Here is an 18026-nt window from a genome sequence, read left to right as displayed (position 1 = left end):
GCATATAAAAAGTAAAAACAGCCTCTTCTTTTTTTTTTTATAGATTCCTTTTTCAAGTAATTCTACTTGAAAAAGTAGTGAAATTTCCCTGAACATCTTTTAAACGTAGGACTCTACAGGCATCAACCTCTTGTTTCATTTTTGTAATTTTCTAAACAATTGGTCCAATCATTTAGTGTTGATTTTGAATTGAGTCTCTAATGAACATCGAAAAACAGAATAAAATAACCAACTATATACACCCGATAGAGATAGCAAATTCAAATCCTTCCCAAATAATAATCAAAACCCAAGGGTTCTCAACTTTCAGACCCAATCCGCCAAGTCTGCATCTGCTTCAGAAAATGGAACCTTTGTATCAGCTCCCGGAAGCAGACCGTCTGGTGGTGGGTCTTTGGACGATCACATTTTCATACTCACATCCAAACATGCAAAGAATGAATCAAGAAATTTAAAACCAAAGAATTCTGAAATACAGCCATTAATGCACACGAAGTGATTACAATGAACTAACAGAAAACCTAGCATTCACTCAAAAACAAAAGAACAGTCATTGAGAAAATTCAACACGAACTTAGCTAACCACATATTTTCGTGTTATAGGACTTTTAACTTAAAAAGGATTCAATGTCTCGCTGTTGGAGACAATGCCACTCTGGCAGGCTGCACACAATGTTTCTTCAACTCGATAAAGCGCAACATAGTAACTGGCTGAGACAAAGGAAGGGAAAACATGCAAAACGAAGGGGGTAGTCCTATTCTAATCACACCCAATACCAAATGGAAAAAAAACGAGAAACCATCGAGAGGTAGGAGTATGATTATGAGGAGAGAGTTTACCTCATTGGTTGAAGGCTGGGTGAATCTCCATACATATGAAAAATCTTTGGAGAAGAAGTTCAAGGACAAAAAATGTAACAATGACCAATTCCCACTGGGTCTCGGCTATCACATGAGCCAACTCAGCTAAGAATACTTGGCCCTAGTTGATTCTCACTAAATCTTCAACCGTCTCTTCAATAATGCCTTTTGCTTGGGATGTCTTGGCCCTAGTTGAGGCTCCTCTTATCATATGAAACTCAGGAAGTTTTTGAAATCATCTTTATTAGTGTCATTTGGCCAATCCTGTTGATTCCACCATTCTTCTGTGCAGTGAATCGTTTTTAGTTTTGATGCATTTTTAATTGTGTGTGGTAAATTTCTTAGCTTCATGCATGGCTTGATCAATACTGTCTCCAAGGAAGGCCAATTCAAGGAGATATGAGAAATCGAGCATAATTCCGGCAAGTCATGGAGCTGCAAATACTTCAACTTGGGAAAGGAGTGGGGTTCGACTGTACTTCCATCTTCGATAATCTCCTTCAAGAGGCAGCAGTCCTTCACCTCCAGCTTTTCTAGCTGAGAGAGTCGTATGATCATTCCCTGTGAAAAAAGCACACCTATGCTGTTGCATCCTTTTAACGAGAGAGTTGTAAGGCTACAGAGGCTGTTAGATTTAATCGAGCCCCGCCAGATACCTTTTAGTTTCGGGAGATTGCAAATGTGTAGGATTTTCAAGTTTTCGAATTCAACACCTATGCTGTCATTGTCTTGAAATGCAATACTTGTTTGGTCTCTATCTATGATGTTCTCCATCTGGTTACATTCCTCGACAATACATTCTTCCACTCCTTGCAAGTTATCAGCTCTGAAGCCTGATAAACTGGGAGCAGTTTGGTGACCGATCAGTTCGAGCGCTTTGGCTTGCTTTAGTACCTCTAAAATCGCATTTGGAAATTCGTTTCCCGCATAAAACCTCAGATGCTTCTCGGCTGGACATTCGAAGACTCTAAATTCAGAAGCAGGATTGTTTCTCCGGCAACCAACAACGATGTTGAATGATCTGAAGCTATTGCTTCCTGTCCATGATTTGCTATTCTGGATGAAAGAGTTGAAAGATGCCATCTCGGGGAAGAAGAAACAAAGTGTGGTTAACTCTTCCAACTCAGAAATTTCACGGATAATTTCGGCAGCATTTTGATATCTGCTGCTGCTATGGCTCACATCAATGCTTAGTTCTTCTAACTTAGAAAGCCTTACAATCACTTTAGAAGGAATCATCGGCTTCACTTCTTCGACATGGTTGTAGTTGCCAACATCTTCTGTGAATGAAACTCTCAAACATTTTAGATTGAACAATTCTCCAATCTCAACGGGCAAACTATAGAGACTGGTCTGACGTATATCAAGGATTTCAAGATGCTGGAGATCCCCAATCTGAGAAGGAAGCTGTACTAATTGACTACAGTTGTTTATAAACAGCCCTTTCAGATTTGTTAAGCTGCATATCGATGATGGAAGTGAAGTGATTCGTATTTCGTGCAAGTTCAGAACTTGAAGGCCACACATATAGCCGAAGAATTCCCTTGGAAATTCGGTCAAGCTACTCTCCTGCAGTAACAATGTCAAGATCCCACAACATTGGGGTCTTTTTGGAAGAGTAGATCGGCGAACCCGAATAAGTGACACTCTCCTTGCACGTTCCCACTCTTCGTCTATAATGTTTTCATCCTCGGTGACGAAAAATTTTAAGTTCTTTTCAAGATTTGCTATCCTTAATGCCACCCGTTGAAAAAACTCGTACATCTTGAAATGCCCCAATTTTCTTCCCTTTTCTAGTAAAGAATTCCTCGCAAACGTATCTAATATTCTATGCCCACTGTCACGTGTACTAGAAAGTTTTTTTTGGCTTGAAAAGAACTGCTCCGCTCTCCAACAATCAATTATATGGTCTCGAGAAATTTCGTAACCTGCAGGAAACACTGCCCAATACAGCAAACAAGGCTTCTCCTCTTCTAGTAGTTTTTCATAGACAAGTTTAAAAGCCTTGTAAACTTCTTCCAGTGGTTCTTGCGGTTCCATTGTCGGTGACCTTAATTGGGACAACAAATCTCGCCATATTGCAGGGTCATCCACTTTTGCCAATTTATTGCCAATTAACTTGATCAAGAGCGGCATGCCACCACATTCTTTGATGATGAGTTTCGCAACTGGCTTGATATCGGGATTACTCTTAAGATCAGAACCAACCATTTCCCAAAAAAAGCTTTCAGCATCCTTGTCTGATAATCTCTGCACGTTCATCTCTTCATCCGTGCCTCCACAGATATTGTTGTTCTTGTATCTGCAAGCAAATACCACTTTTCCATGCTTGTGTTCATCATGAATTCCAACTTCTCCAAGATCAATCTCTGAGACAATGTCATCGAGATCAAGAAACAATACATAGCTCTTGTCCATTAGCTTTTCGGATATCATGTTTGCTCTTTGATCAGCACCATAGTTGCCGTCTACTTTCATATCTAAACGCTCCCATATTTTATCCTGTATGTCTCTTATTCTCCCTTTGGCTGTTACATTCACCCAAAAGATGATGTAAAATTTACCAGATTTACCAACCCTGTCATGCAACATTCCCATTATCTTGGTCTTCCCGACACCCGGAGGTCCCCATATGCAGATTCTTTTCAAGTTCTCATCCTCTAGCCACTCTGCCAGTGTTTCTACATGCGAATCAAATGATGGTACATCACTTTTTTTCCAAGCATGCTTCTCTATAACGGGAACCGGTGGTGCCGGTGGCTTCTCATGCATTATAGTTATTTGACGTCTTTGATTCCTCAGCTCAACTACCTCTGTTGTCTTCTTCACAATACGCTTGCCAAGCTTTAGCAAACTCGGAAATGGACATAGTCCGCAAAAATACGGGCTGGTATTTCTGTAGTCAACCTTAAGTTTTTCAATCTCCTGTTTCATATTTCCGACCTCATTGAGCCAGGTTTCACATCTGTTTGTCTTTTCTTTTGTTGATTTGTTCCTCTCCAACTCTGTTTTAACATCCGCATCGTCATTAGACAAATATCCTTCCTCCTTCACAAGCTTGACAAAATTCTCTCGTATATTCTTCACATAGGCATATTTGCGCCGCAAACAGTTGAAAATACCCTTTCCACCTTCAACTGCTGGTGTAATCAGTGAACCAACAGCTTGTCCACCAGCTTGCACCGCCACTGCTTCCATGCTGCCAATGCAAGTAAATCAGTATAGCTGAAACCATGTCTTGTTATGAAGCAGTAACAAATATATATGTACACACATATATATATATATCATATTTTCTTAATTGTAAGACCACACGAATTGGTAGTTGCAATTGCATATCACTGCAAAATCACAGAGATGGATCTCATTGGCATTACATCTAGCACATAAAAGACTTTATCTCATCGAGTTTTGAGGCTCCAACGCTGGTGGTTTATAAATTAGTACATTATTCTTTGTTCCTTTCAAGAGCTAAATTTTGCATTATTTCCCAACATTTATGGTCACTCTGGTTAAAACTAAAATTGAGTCAACCCTACCAAAATCAACCTTCCCTATCATCCAATAACCAAGAGCAAATTGAAATGGATAACCTTATCCAACTTTCAACAGAAACTTAGAAGTAACAAAATCTTTACAAAAATCTGTAAAACTTCCCAAAGATGAACAAATTACATGCAATTTACCCTTTTTTTTTTTTGAAACTTCTCAACTTTCAAGAAAGTCTTATTCAAAGAATACCCCAAAAAGGTCGTGGATTCCAAGAAACACAAGAGCTATACACATGAAAGAAGACACTTAATTGAAGTCAAAATTGTGAAGATCCAAGCTACTAGTTACAAGCAATAACAAGATATGACATTGTAGCTCATTTTGCAGCAAACTCAACACAGTTCATATTCAGACAAGAAAAAAAAAAGAGAGAAGAAAGTGGGCATACCTGGAAACACTTGATCTTGCTTACTTCAGTTTTGTGTTCTGTCTGAAAACTGGGTTGGGGTTTGAGATTTAGTGTCTGTCTTCCTAGAAGTTGACCTGACTTGAGCTGGAGCTGGAGCTGGAGCTTGAGCTTAAGCTGAGGCAGACCAGACCAGCCAGTTGTGTCAAGCTCAATAACCTTACAAAGGGATTTAAAGGAAGCAAGTCAATGTGCCAGCCAGACCCAATGATAGAGAGCATAAGGACCCACTCATCCTTCGGCCTTGTTCTGACCGCACTTTATTTCCTTCAACTTTTCCTACTTTTGTTTTTTTCTATACAGGAAAATATACTTTTTCGAAAAGTTTTAACTTTTCCGACCAATATTACTTAATTTTAAAAAATTATAAAATGATTATCAAAATATTTAAAAATTTTTATTTAAGTTATTTGGTTATTAAGTTTTTTTTAAATCCTACTAGTAAACTCTAAGTGACATTGATAAATAAAGTATAACCCATCGACAAGTTGAAGAACATATATTTTTCTTTAGATTCAAATCAATTTGACAGTTAGTATCAAAGATTAGAAAAAAAACTATTTAAATTTTAGTTTACAGATTTATGACAAAATTGTTTCATGAAAAAAATTAAACTGTCATACAATAACAATTTTAAAAGTCCAATATCTTAAATGAAAATTTATAAGTGGTTCATTGACTATTTTGTAATTTTTTAAGGTTTAGAGTTTAATTACTAATTTATACTAAAAGAATTACACTAACAGAATTAGCAATGCATCCCTTTAAAAAAAATTAAGGGATTGGTTTAAGGGATAAAAAGAACTCCATTACATAAGTAAAGCATTCTCTCTTTACTTATAAATTACACTAGTTTATATTTTAACCATATAATTTATTAAGTTTATAAAAAATTAAAATATGAGCATATCCATATTTCACATTCAACTTCAAATTAAAATAACATAGCTGAGAGGAATGTTAATTCCGGTTGCTTTAAAATATCTTGAAAAACATTATATTCAATTCTCATAAAATGATCTTATATGTTTCCATGTAATTTATAGCATCAAATTGAATTGTATATGTCACATGAATTTTTAGTATAATGTCAAATCCACAGGTTTTGTCCCGCAGCTCACTTTCATGGTAATTTCAACGGATATTCTGAATTGACCAAGAAAAAGAAAAAAGAAATGCAGTATTCCACTCCCTCCCATCTTCCAAATGAATCCAGATCATACAACCATGTCATGGTATATAAGCAGGGGTGGACCAAAAGGGAGACTTGCAAGGGGCTGGCCGGGACAGATCTAGGGGAGGCTAGCAGGGGGCTTGGGATTGACACGGGTTGCTAGAATCCCCTCGGGATTCAAGACTTCTGTTCTGAATGCAGTTGCCAGAATCAATGGTCGTATAGTTTTCCTGCAGTGACATGATTTTGGTTGGCAACTTCTGCGAACAAAACTGTCAAACATTTAAGATTTCTCAACTTTCAAGACTCTAGAGATCCCCTGTCTGATGAGGAAGCTGTAATAACCAACTGCAGTTCTCTATGAAGACCCCTTTGAGGCTTCCCAGTCTGGAGACACGGATGATGACCGCCGATTCCTACCTTCCATGCTATTTCATGAAGTAACAACGGTATCGGACTTTACATATGTGCTATGTCATGTGTTCATCAATAATATGATCTCAAGTAGTTTCTTTAGGTAAAGGAAAACAACACTTACTTCGCAGGAAGATCGTCATAGATGAGTTCAAATGACCCGTAATATTCTTCCCACTCTTTGCCATTGGTACATCGTTTCCCGAGCTCATTTTTCCTTGTGAGGTGTTTTACTATTAATACCGAATATAGGCAGCAAACCACCTACACAAACCGGTTCGGCAATTCGTTTGGTTTCTCCATTCTTCTCAAGAGTCTACTGTTTAAATGATATTTTTTGGCTTTGTTGACAGCATCACTTCCATGCCCCAAAATCAATAGACTGAAGTGATATATGACCAAGATATAAGTCCTTTAAATGTTTCTTGCACAATCCGATTCGCCTTTTATTCAAGCTTGGATGGATACAACTTGTGAATCCTGTCTTCCAACCCGGAAATTTCTGTCTCTCCATAACATGGAGAGTATAAACACTCGGTGCTGCCACTGAGCAACCCAAAACAAAACAATTGCAAGGCCTTGACTGGCTCACCATTCTTGCCAGTGATAGCAGACACAAACCACTATATGAAATTCCATACATCAATGCTTCGTCATTATCAAATGGGTGAGAATATGATGTTTCATATGTCAGCTCTTGCTCCACCTCTTCTATCGAGGGGATTCGGCATAGTTCCGAATCAAATTGTTTCTCTATTTCACTTTCATGAATCCTATATTTTGTTGCTAGAGTACGAACACAGGATTTCCGCAGTAAACTAGAAATTAAAAGCTTGACCTCGTTGAAGTTGTCATAATCTTGATACCACTGAAGCCATCGACGGACAATTCCCGAAAACCAGTCAATTATTTGGATGCTGTCTTGTAAAACGAGAAGTGAAGCTGCACGAGGATATCCTTCAGAGGTGGTCAATCCATATCGGAACAGTCGCTTCTTTATGGCATCAGTTGGAGCAAGAATCTCAGTGATCGTGACAGATCCAGAGTTTGAGCTTGAATTTGGTAAAAGAGCAAGTGTAGTAGCTGTTTCGGAAGAAACATATTCATCTGCACACTTCATAAATTCATAATAAGATTCCTTTAGTTCATGAGGAAGGGCCGGTTCAGCAACATACTTAGACAAGATAGATTCCTCGTTCTCTGCTGCTTTGGCTTTAATGTCTTGCAACCATACTTTCATTAAGACCTTGTACCAATGATCAGTCTCCATCCCAGCTTTACGGAAACAAGAAACTTTACTCAAAGTAGAGCCACTATCTGCTAAATGCTTAATTTCTGACTCCTTAACCTTCTTTAAACCATGAGCCAACCATTTCTTCCCGATTCTAACACACCCGACATTCCAAGCATCTTGTTTTTGAGAAGCAAATAGCCGTACTTTTTCCTTTAACTTGTGCACAGCACTTGTAGCTGGACCTTCTTGAACACGTCTTTTAACCAAAGCTCCTAAAAAGCGACTACCGTTAGACCCATCACAAGGTAGAACTCCGGTTTGTTCATCATCAACATCCAAGCGCAAAGAATTCTTTAAAAAATCTACAATCTCAGACTTGAAACTAAGAGCAATATCTTTGGAACCAGAAACTACAAAAAATATCTCATCCATAAAACGACAACAATAAATTCTTGGGCCCGAATTGTCATTAGTTGTGCATTTAAGATCATTTTCCTTTAACTGTCTCCTAAACCAGTTCCGTAGCTTGGAATGTGACTTATCTTCATCCTTATCATCTCCTTGATGAAGGGCCTCATATCTCATGGATAATCTATAAAATTCTTGATCGAAGAAGTCAAGATACACGTTCATTAATATCGGGGATAATACGCCCTCCTGTGGAAGGCCATGGCCTTTTGGGAAACCACCAAACTCAAAATTGAGGACTTGTGCATCAAACATGCTTCGGATAATAACATATAACTGGTCGTCTTCTATCTTCTCCTCCAATTTCGAAATGAGCTTCGCGATGATATTAGCATCAACCTTTTTGTTTAAAATTAATGGGAACCACCAACTTGGACTAGAAACCTGTTTCTTGATGTATCTCAATGCAGTCAGGTGACCCCTCCCAGTTCGACAACCATGTGAAATTTTAGAAAAATGGGGCCTGTAAACAACTTCCAAAACCATTCTGATAGCTTCTTGAACAATTATCATCTTAGGATTTGGAAGGATAAGGACTTCTTTGGCAACACCTCTTGTCGAGAATGAGACAGTATCTTCTCCAACGTCAAAACTCCCATCAAGGAGCTCTTTTGCAAGGGAATTAAAACATATAGAATCATCCTTCACCGATATGTCGACATTTGAGTTGAGCTTAATGCAATTATAAGCATCTTGAAGCGTAATTGGAACGGCAATCACATTGACCATTAAGTTACGAAACTTCCCATCAATGAATTGCTCCTTTACTCTCTTCTTTACGCGAAGCTCAATCGACCTCTTAAGCTCCATCCTGCTCTTAACTTTCCTCTCATCTTTATGAGATGATTCCTCAACAAGACATGCCAAGTCCTTTGCCAACATCATCTTCTCATAGCCTTTCTTTAAGTCACCATTGGTTGAAAAACTAGAATAACAAATCAAAGCTTGAAGCTTTTCAACTGGTTTTCCTATTAAAATGTTTAACTATTAGAATTTAACCAAACAAACAGAAAACCCAATCATCCTTTTAGAAAAATATACCAATTTATTACATCATAGGAAACATGTATGAGATTATAGTAAGAAAAACATACAATCCATAAAACCCCGTCAATGGTTTTTGACCTATCTATTACTCAATGAAATTCAAAGCTACAAACGAAGCATTAATCTCAAATGCTAGACAAGAACTAATTACAGTAGAGATATCAAACACTAAATAAAATTCAAACGCAAAGCTGTAAAAAAGCATACCTTCATCTCTGAAAAAAGTTGGTGTTAAGTTCATTGGTTGAGAAAGGGAAAATCCCTTCAACTTCCCTATGGAAACAGTAAACAAACCCCGAAACCGCATTACTATGACCTTTTTTACAAGGAATAGTTGTTCATGGCCGGCGTGCCGGTGCGGACGAGACACCGAGTCTGTGCACGACACGGACTATGGGTCTAAAACATAATCGAAAGTGTGGAAAAGACCTCCTGGCTGGGAAGAAGAAGAAGAAGATTGAACAGTATTTTATATTTTGACCCAAATACTAGGCCCAAATTTTTGGACTCTTGTCTAATTTCATGGATCAAAATAATCTAAATTTGATAATGGTTAGAAATGAATTTTATGATTAAAACGAGGATTATTATTTAGTAATACCGGTAATGTACCCTAATTTTGTTTGTGTTAAACGTTATTTGTAGAAAACTAATCTTTAAAGAAATATATATATATATATTTTGTACTAAAAATATAAAAGATATTCTTTATATATAATATTCATTTATTATATATAAGTTTTTTGAACAACTATTATATATATAAGTTTTTTGAACATCTATTATATATAATTTTAAATGTTACTAATAATATCTTATTCAATAATATTTGGCTTAATGATAAATTTGGCAACTAATGTTTACATGTTTTGTCAAAATGGTCCTAATTGTATTTTTGAGTCTTTTTTTATCATAAACTTTTTTTCTTTTTTTCAAATTACTTTTGTTAACAGATTTCATGAACGTACCATTACAAAAAGTTAACGGAATGATGTGGAATTTCGTATGTGGAATATTTTTAATGAGATATAATTTATTACTTAGATAATCCAATAAAATAATTACATGTGGAAAATAATAAAATAAATAATTCATGAAGTTAAAAAATAACTATTAATTTAAAGAAAATAAGCGTAATTATCTAAAAAAATATTTCAAAATGAATGCATACGTTTGTTAGATGATAATTACATTTATTTTATTTAAATTAAGAGATATTTTTTAATTTTAAATATTCCACATATAAAATTTCATATCATCCTATTAACTTTTTTAACCGTAATTTTATCAAATTTGTTTAAAAAAAAAGCAATTTAGAAAATAGAATAAAAGTTGATGGCCAAAAAAGCTCAAAAGCACAATTAGGACCATTTTAATACAAGATATTTATGTATGATGAATAAAAAAAAAAGTGAAATGAGGTTAACTCTCGATCTCGTTCTTCCATGGATGTTAAAGCATTCACCCCATGGATGTTGGTTATGCTCATAGCTACTCACATTGCTCTCAATTATTTTTCACTCCCACCTTTTTTACTAATAAATTTTCACTTTAATATTATAATAAAAATTATTATTTGATACACTAAGGATGAATTATTTAGTTTCTATAAGGTTAACAAATCATCATGTATCTTATTTATATAATTTTTAAAAATTTTAAAGGCATTAATTAACGGCAGGTGACTCTATTATTATGAACTTTTTTTTTTCTGTCTATTATTTGGTACTAAAAAAATGGTTAGAAACTGACATATGGACCATCGGATGAGTGACATGGCAAAGTGAGCTCGATTAGAGTGGTGAATGATTAAGGGTAAAAAAAAAAAGGGGGGCTTGCATGAAATTTTTCCATTTCCTCTTCCTTTTCTAAACTAAAAAACATGAATAAAAATAATATATTTTCCTTTTTATTTTCAACGCGGATTCTTTTGATTTCTTTTCTTTTCTTTTCTTTTCTTTCCCCCTATTTCTCCTCATTTTCTTTTTTTCTCCTTCTTCTTCCTCCCTCAACCCTAGCCAGCACCTAGCCCACACCACCATGATTGGTCATTTTTCTGGCTCGGAAATGGCACCTAATTGTTGCTCTTCATTCCCTCTTTTGAATGCTTTGATTAGGTTTCCCGAAATTTTTTTCAAAAGCCACAAAAACACTTTCAACATTTGAACTTCTCTAACTCCAATCTCTCAAAATGTCTAAACACTCGTTTAAATTTTTATACTTTTGAATGAATTTATAAAAACTTTATATTTTAAATTTTTATAAATTTTATAATGGTATAAAAGTGTTTAAACATTTTGCTTTTCTGAAAAAAAAAGAAAAAAAATTTACTCATAAGGGACTCATTTAGGGTGAGTTTGGATGGGCGGTGTGTTTACCTACGGTTAGTGTAAAAACAGCAGTGGCGGTGAGATTAGATACTGTAGCGATACTGTAGCGTGAGACAAAAAGTAAACTAAATGCACCGCACCACACCCAATCGCCCATCCAAACCCACCCTTAGTTCGTCAAAGTTCTGCAACCAGCCACATGGTGGCCCTTGTTGAGTGACATGCCGCGTCAGTAAAGAAACTGACACCGTTACAATCAAGTACTAGAATGGATAACGGAAACAAAGTATAAGTATCAAAATGACAAATTAAAAGTACAAACACTACACTACATTAATAATTTTGTTAAAATATAAGTATATTTCTTGCCATTATCTCTTGTCAATTTCTCACAAATTTCCATTAAATTTATCTGATGTGGCAATGGAAAAAATGAAAATTGAAAACCACTCGAATTAAATTTATATTTAATCCATACTACTATTCAAACTCTTAATTGAGTTAATATTACTTAATTAAATACTAACTCAATTAAAAAAATTATGAAAATATTTTTTTCATATTTAAAATAAATTATATTATTTGAGAATATTTTAATTTTATTATTTAAAAATTAATAAAAGATATGTATATGATGATATTTGAACCTATATCAATTGAATTAATAAAACCTTAAATTTAGCATTAAACCAACGCTTTAATATAATATTATTTATACATGTTAATTTTATTATGTATACATTATTACCTCCATCAATTGTATATATATACGTACTATTATTTAAACCTATGATTGTATTGGTGTTATGAGTCAACCAAGCACCAACTTAATTGGAGAAATTATAAAAAAATATTTTTTTGTATTTACAATAAGTAATATTATTTAAATAGACTTTTATGTTTTAAATACGCAATTTACACACATATATACATGTGATAGAATTTTTAATAATAATAAATTTTTTTATTAATATATGATTGAAAAATAACTTCAGAATGTATTAATAATAATTATATCAATTTTTTTAGAATTAAAATATTGAAGAAGAAAAATAAAATGCTCAAGTTTAAAATAATGTCATCTAGATGTTATACAAAAATATGTATATAATAAATAGTTAATATTTGATATACTGATAATATATTTTTTACTTCACAATTAATTTTAAAAAATTATCATGTGCTTTATTTTTCTTTAAATATTTTATTATATCTTAAAATTTAAAAACTCAACCGATAATATATAAAATATTATTGTATAATACAAATGATTATATTATAAAAAAAGTGTTGAAAGAATCGTTAAACGTGATCAATGTTGGTAGACGGGATGCGTGGTCATCGTAATGGCATGGTTAGTTGGAATTACAATTTGAGTCCAAATTGGGAAAGGAAACTCATCTCTCATTGTACTACGCAATGCTTTACTGGGAATTTCAACTTTATTTGAAAACCAACTTCTTTTTCTTCTTTTATTTTTTTTTTCTTTCTATGTGGGGTGAAATGTCATTTTATTGTATTTTTCAAGTTTATCTTATGATTCATGTTTGGGTTTCGTAATCGGTTTTCATAATAATATCGTTTTTAAGGTTCGAATTTACATATTCCCTTTGAGAATGTAACGTGCTTTACTTTGTACTAGACTTGATCATGAGCTGGGTTGATGCAAAATTTTAGGCCCGTTTTCTAAGTTTGGGTCTGGCTCGACTCGAAAAATAGGCTTAAAATATTCTCTAAGCCCGACCAAAATAAAAATTCTAAACTCAAGCCCAACTCGACCGAATTAAATTTTTTTATATAAAAACAAATTTTAAAAATATAATACATTAAATACACTAAAAGTAAAAACATTAAAATAAATGTCTCCTAAAAAAATGAAAATATATTAAAAAAGTATTTATACTTAAACAACACTAAAATTATAGCAAGCAAATGCCTATAAAATAGTAACAAAATTAATAATAAAATAAGAGTTATACAATATTCAAACAATAATAAAATAATAACAAAATAATAGCAAAATTATAGTAAAACAACCGCAAAAAAACAATAAACAACAGCAAAATAAAACAAATTTAGGCAAAATTTAGGTCGGGTCAAAAAATCTTACTCGAGGCCCGGCTCTTTTAGATAATATGTTTTATTTTTTGTCTAAGCTCATTTTTGTGTTTATATTTTTATCTAAACCCTATTATTTTTCAAGCGGATCTTTAGGTCTAGATAGAAGACTCGACCCATGATCAAATTTATCCTGCACCAACTGTACAATAAAAAAGAAGTAACTTAATACTTCTTAAGTGTCAATTTAATTTGCTTACAAATAAAAAAACACAACTTAAATTAATTTAAGATATAACACTATTTATTAAAGTTCAACATATTAAGTTATACAGTTGGATTTTTTTTTAAATCAGGATCATTGATGAGGGAATCAGTTGAAAATTATGTAATTATGTACTTTTTGATATATACTACCAAATAATATTTGGGAGTTCCATCTTCATGATTGAAATTGAAAGAGTTAGCACAATACGATTTTATATCTCCGTATAGAATCTTTTCATCAATTACCAATTGATTTTGTTTGGCTGTTTGCCTCATGTTTATAGGGGTTCCCCCCCCTTTTTTTCTTCTTATAATAAGTTAATTTCTCACTCAATAATGCAAATTTGAGATTTTTACTTTTTTAAAGTTGAATTTAAGTATTTTACGAGTATTAATATCTTTATTCAGTTTCCCTTATTGTGAAATGATTTTAGATATTAACTAAAATATTTAAGAAAAACTAAGAGAAAAAGAGAGAAATGGTGGATGTGTATCAAAATTTCCATCAAGTAGTCTGACATGCAAGTCACGTAATTTGTCATGCAATCATCCTTTCATAATATGATTTTATTTTTTTGGTAAACCACTAAAATATTTTGGGCATTTCTATATAATGCACCTCCATTTGTACAACGTTTCTATCAATATACACTCAAAATTATTAAGGATGGAGTTCTGGAAGAAATTTACTTTCGTCTTGGCTATGATGGCGGTAGTCCTGGCAGCCACCATGCCTCCAACGGCAAGCGCCGCTCGCAAAGAGGAGGTGACTCTCCCTGCCGACTTGAGCTCAACAACCACTTTGGCCAAAATTTTAGATGTTAAACCTGATAAGAAATGCCTCAAAAATTTTGAATTTTGCATGTTTACGGCCAGAGTTTGCTGTGAAAATTGTGCATGTTTAGGATTATGCCTGTGTTTGTAAACTCTTCCCCTTTTCCCTTATCATATAACTGCTTGTATTGTACTAAAAAACATGGTTATCCAAAAGAAATAAACTGCACCAAAATTCATGCTACACATCATAAGTGTAGATTGGGGGCACGCAATGTATATACCCTTAAATAGTAAACTTGTCATTTAAATTTTATGAAATTATAAATTAATATTATAGTATAATTGCATTTTAACTTAAAAAATTATAATTCATTTTTAGTCTCTCTTTTTTATTTTTCCAATAATTACTAGAGTAAATCTATGGAGATGAAAAAGGAGTTGACAAAACTTGCCTTTTCAAGTAAATCAAAATCATTTTCTTATTTAAATTTAACTTAATTTTTTGAAAATAATCGACAATAGTATTGATTAAAGAAAGCATAACAGAGCAAGCCAGCTAGTAATAGACAGAAAATTAACCCGGACCATCAGGCTCCCCCTTGTTAGTGCCGAATCATAAAGCAAAATGCGAGTTAAAAATAGGTGGGACTAAATTCTAAATATGCGGTTGAGCATGAAATAAAGCTATCCTAATCAATCCATAAGCCGCTTTATTAGCATCTTTGCACATCCAATTAAAAGTCACATAATTGAAAAGATTATTAAGACTAATGCAGTCACCAACTAATGCAGTCACCAACTACAACACCAAACTCTAAATTGTCGGGTTCCCTCGAGACCAAGGCATGATACTCAGTTTCCAAAATCACATTGTCGAAGCCGCAGTCCAACCATGAGAGGACCTCTTTAATAGCGTGGGCTTCCGCCAACATCGGCTGCTCCACCGGCTCAATTCGGCCGAAAATCCCTGTGATATACTCGCCTCTTTCATTCCGCACAATTGCACCGAAACCCCAGCCACTATTCATATGTCCGGTAGCGACATCAGTGTTGCATTTCCAGCAGCCCTCCTCAGGCGGCATCCATTTATTGCCTGGCGATAAGTTTCCACCGCCCCTTTGCATCCTTCCAATCCTGTAAATAGTTCAAAGCAAAAGTTAGCAACTGCGTAGCAGAGGAATTCAGATTGCACCAAACATAAGCATTTCTGAAAAACCGAATACTTCAAACTATCGCACAGCCTTTCTCCATCAGATCATTGTCGCCACTTTCTAAAATATTAAACAAGAACTCCCATGCACTGTCACCTCTTCGTTGAATACCACTAAGTTGCCATACGAGTGCAACCATAGGACAATGAAAAACACATGATCTAGACTTTCGACAGAGCCGCATCTAGCACAAGAGGGATCGATCAAGAGGCACCCCCTTTAGTGATAGATTATGTATACACGGCACAAAGTCTTTGAGGCACCTCCAAACAAAATCTTTAATCTTTGGGGGAAGAGAACTATTCCAAAGTTTCAACCAAGGACCGAAATCAAACGAAAGGTCAAGTCGAGAAAACGACCTTGTAGCAAGCAAATAGCCGGACTTCACATAGTCTCCAAAAATGCCAAGTCTTCTCATCAACAGGTATATACCTGCTCACAGCAATTTGAATAACGTCAAAACATTATCCTCTAAAGTAGGAACCTACATTCATAAATTAAAATTAATTCAAACTAAATTTATATTTTAATAATAAAAAAGTATTTTCTTATTTGAATTTAATATATGAAAAATAACTTGGCAACATGAATATATTAATATTAATTACACCAAAATTGTATAAAAAAAATTGAAAGAAACGTTAGTTGGATGGTTAAACGTGATCTATGTTGGTAGACATCATGGCAATGGCATGGTTAGTTTTGGGATTACAATTTGAGTCCAAATTGGGAAAGGAAACTCATCGCTCGTGGTTCTACGCATTAATGCTTTAGTGGGAATTACAATTTTATGCAAAAAAACCAACTTTAATTATTATTGTTATTATATCCCCATGCGATCTTTTCATCTATTCCCAATGTTTGCCTCGTGGCTATGATTTTTTTAAATAACAAAATAATTACATATTCCAGCAATCCAGCTCAATCTCAGTAATAATTCAGTTAAATTTAGGGTTAATTATATCTAAATTTATTAGATTAATAGTAATTTTACATTTTGATCACTCAATTTTAAAAAATTATAAAATGATTATTAAATTATTCGAAAGTTTTCATTTAAGTTACTAGATTGTTAAAACATTGGCATATGTCATTCTCTTTTTGCATTATTTGCACTAATTGAAAGCTTTCCTTCCGTTTCTCTTTTATAGTTCAGTTTTTTTTCATGCAACATCTTTGAACATTACGAATCTAAGAATCAAAATCCAAACAACTTTCTTCTAAGATCTCTGATATTGATTGTCAAATCGACTTGGATCTAATATATGTTCTTTTACTCAGTAATGAGTATTGATCCACTGTACTGAGCGTTGAATTGTTGCTTGGAGCTCGCTAGCTAAACTTTAAAAAAAGAATTTGACAGCACAATGATCACTTAAATAAAAACTTTTAAATAGTTTAGTAGCCATTTTGTAACTTTTTGAAGTTGAGTGACCAAAATGTGAACTTGCTAATAGTTTAGTGAGTTTGGATGTAATTTACCCTTAAATTTACATTTATATATTCACTTATTGTCAATTAATTTTAGATAGGTTAAATTATACTGCAAGTTCTCGTGCTTTTTATATATTTGGAATTTAGTCCACTTACTTTTATTCCTAAGAATTTAATCATTCTACTTTTCAGATTTTAAAATTCAAATCTAATTGTTAACATTGTTAACATTCTTCTATTAAATTTTCTAGTGTGACATTTTGAAATAAAAGAAATACTCACTTAGTAGCCATGTAACAAAAAAAAAGACTTTGTAATGAATTTGAATTTAATAGAAGAATTTTAACTGGTTCAACAATTACACTTACACTTTTTAATCTAAAAAGTAAAATGGGATAAATTTCAAATATGCAAAAAGTGCAAGGACATTAAGTATATTTTAACCTATTAAAAATTTTAGGGTAAACTATACAAATGGTCACCCAACTATGTCCGCGTTCATGTTTTGGTCACCCAACTTTAAAAAATTTTAATTTAGGCACTAACGTTTGAATTTGTTCCTATTTTGGTCACCCACCATTAAATTGATAGCGACCTAACTCGTATAATAACATATTTAGTCCTCAATATTCACATACTCTATCAATTTGATCCTAATTATGAATAATTTAATGAATTTAACCCTCTCATTTATAAATTCTATCAATTTGATCCTCAAACTTTCTAACTAAAGCTTTCCACATCTATAAATTTGTAAAACCCAAAAAAGAAGTTTTGTTTCCCTTTTTTTTGG

The 18026-nt window shown here is 33.7% G+C and overlaps 3 protein-coding genes across 6 annotated transcripts; all 3 read right to left on the bottom strand.

The window, feature by feature from the left end:
- Positions 1-429: 429 nt before the first annotated feature.
- LOC107928572 (disease resistance protein At4g27190) lies at positions 430-5048 on the bottom strand. Its single transcript, XM_016859827.2, has 2 exons — positions 4802-5048; positions 430-4060 (listed from the first exon to the last, which is right to left on the bottom strand). The coding sequence occupies exon 2, from the start codon at positions 4057-4059 to the stop codon at positions 1069-1071; it is 2991 nt and encodes a 996-aa protein (XP_016715316.1). The 5' UTR covers position 4060; positions 4802-5048; the 3' UTR covers positions 430-1068.
- Positions 5049-5819: 771 nt separating this feature from the next.
- LOC107928417 (nuclear intron maturase 4, mitochondrial) lies at positions 5820-9608 on the bottom strand. 3 transcript variants are annotated; one of them, XR_001692609.2, is made up of 3 exons: positions 9364-9608; positions 6532-9077; positions 5820-6421 (listed from the first exon to the last, which is right to left on the bottom strand). XR_001692609.2 is itself a non-coding variant. In XM_016859641.2 (2 exons), exons 1-2 carry the CDS (start codon positions 9461-9463, stop codon positions 6763-6765), a joined length of 2415 nt encoding a protein of 804 aa, XP_016715130.1. In that variant the 5' UTR covers positions 9464-9608; the 3' UTR covers positions 5820-6762. The 3 variants fall into 3 exon arrangements, 2 of the variants coding, with proteins under 2 accessions (XP_016715130.1, XP_040957226.1); XM_016859641.2 differs by having other exon boundaries at positions 5820-9077; XM_041101292.1 differs by having other exon boundaries at positions 5820-9034; positions 9364-9479.
- A 5665-nt stretch (positions 9609-15273) lies between these two features.
- On the bottom strand, positions 15274-16473 carry LOC121221004 (uncharacterized). Of its 2 annotated transcripts, none has more exons than XR_005918314.1 (2): positions 15812-16473; positions 15274-15722 (listed from the first exon to the last, which is right to left on the bottom strand). XR_005918314.1 is itself a non-coding variant. In XM_041101291.1 (2 exons), the coding sequence occupies exons 1-2, from the start codon at positions 16215-16217 to the stop codon at positions 15365-15367; spliced, it is 417 nt and encodes a 138-aa protein (XP_040957225.1). In that variant the 5' UTR covers positions 16218-16374; the 3' UTR covers positions 15274-15364. The 2 variants fall into 2 exon arrangements, 1 of the variants encoding a protein (XP_040957225.1); XM_041101291.1 differs by having other exon boundaries at positions 16159-16374.
- Between the last annotated feature and the right edge of the window lie 1553 nt (positions 16474-18026).

This window comes from Gossypium hirsutum, chromosome D09 (assembly GCF_007990345.1).
Source record: "Gossypium hirsutum isolate 1008001.06 chromosome D09, Gossypium_hirsutum_v2.1, whole genome shotgun sequence".
In the NCBI taxonomy this organism is placed as follows: domain Eukaryota; kingdom Viridiplantae; phylum Streptophyta; class Magnoliopsida; order Malvales; family Malvaceae; genus Gossypium; species Gossypium hirsutum.
This window is presented reverse-complemented; position numbering and strand designations above follow the sequence as displayed.

Excerpts from the sequence above, each read along its gene's own strand:
- LOC107928572 (XM_016859827.2), bottom strand. The coding sequence starts at position 4,059 with ATGGAAGCAGTGGCGGTGCAAGCTGGTGGACAAGCTGTTGGTTCACTG.
- LOC107928417 (XM_016859641.2), bottom strand. The coding sequence starts at position 9,463 with ATGCGGTTTCGGGGTTTGTTTACTGTTTCCATAGGGAAGTTGAAGGGA. Across the intron at positions 9,078-9,363 it reads AACTTTTTTCAGAGATGAAG|GAAAACCAGTTGAAAAGCTT; the intron begins GTATGCTTTTTT and ends ACATTTTAATAG.
- LOC121221004 (XM_041101291.1), bottom strand. The coding sequence starts at position 16,217 with ATGAGAAGACTTGGCATTTTTGGAGACTATGTGAAGTCCGGCTATTTG. Across the intron at positions 15,723-16,158 it reads GGCTATTTGCTTGCTACAAG|GATTGGAAGGATGCAAAGGG; the intron begins GTCGTTTTCTCG and ends AACTATTTACAG.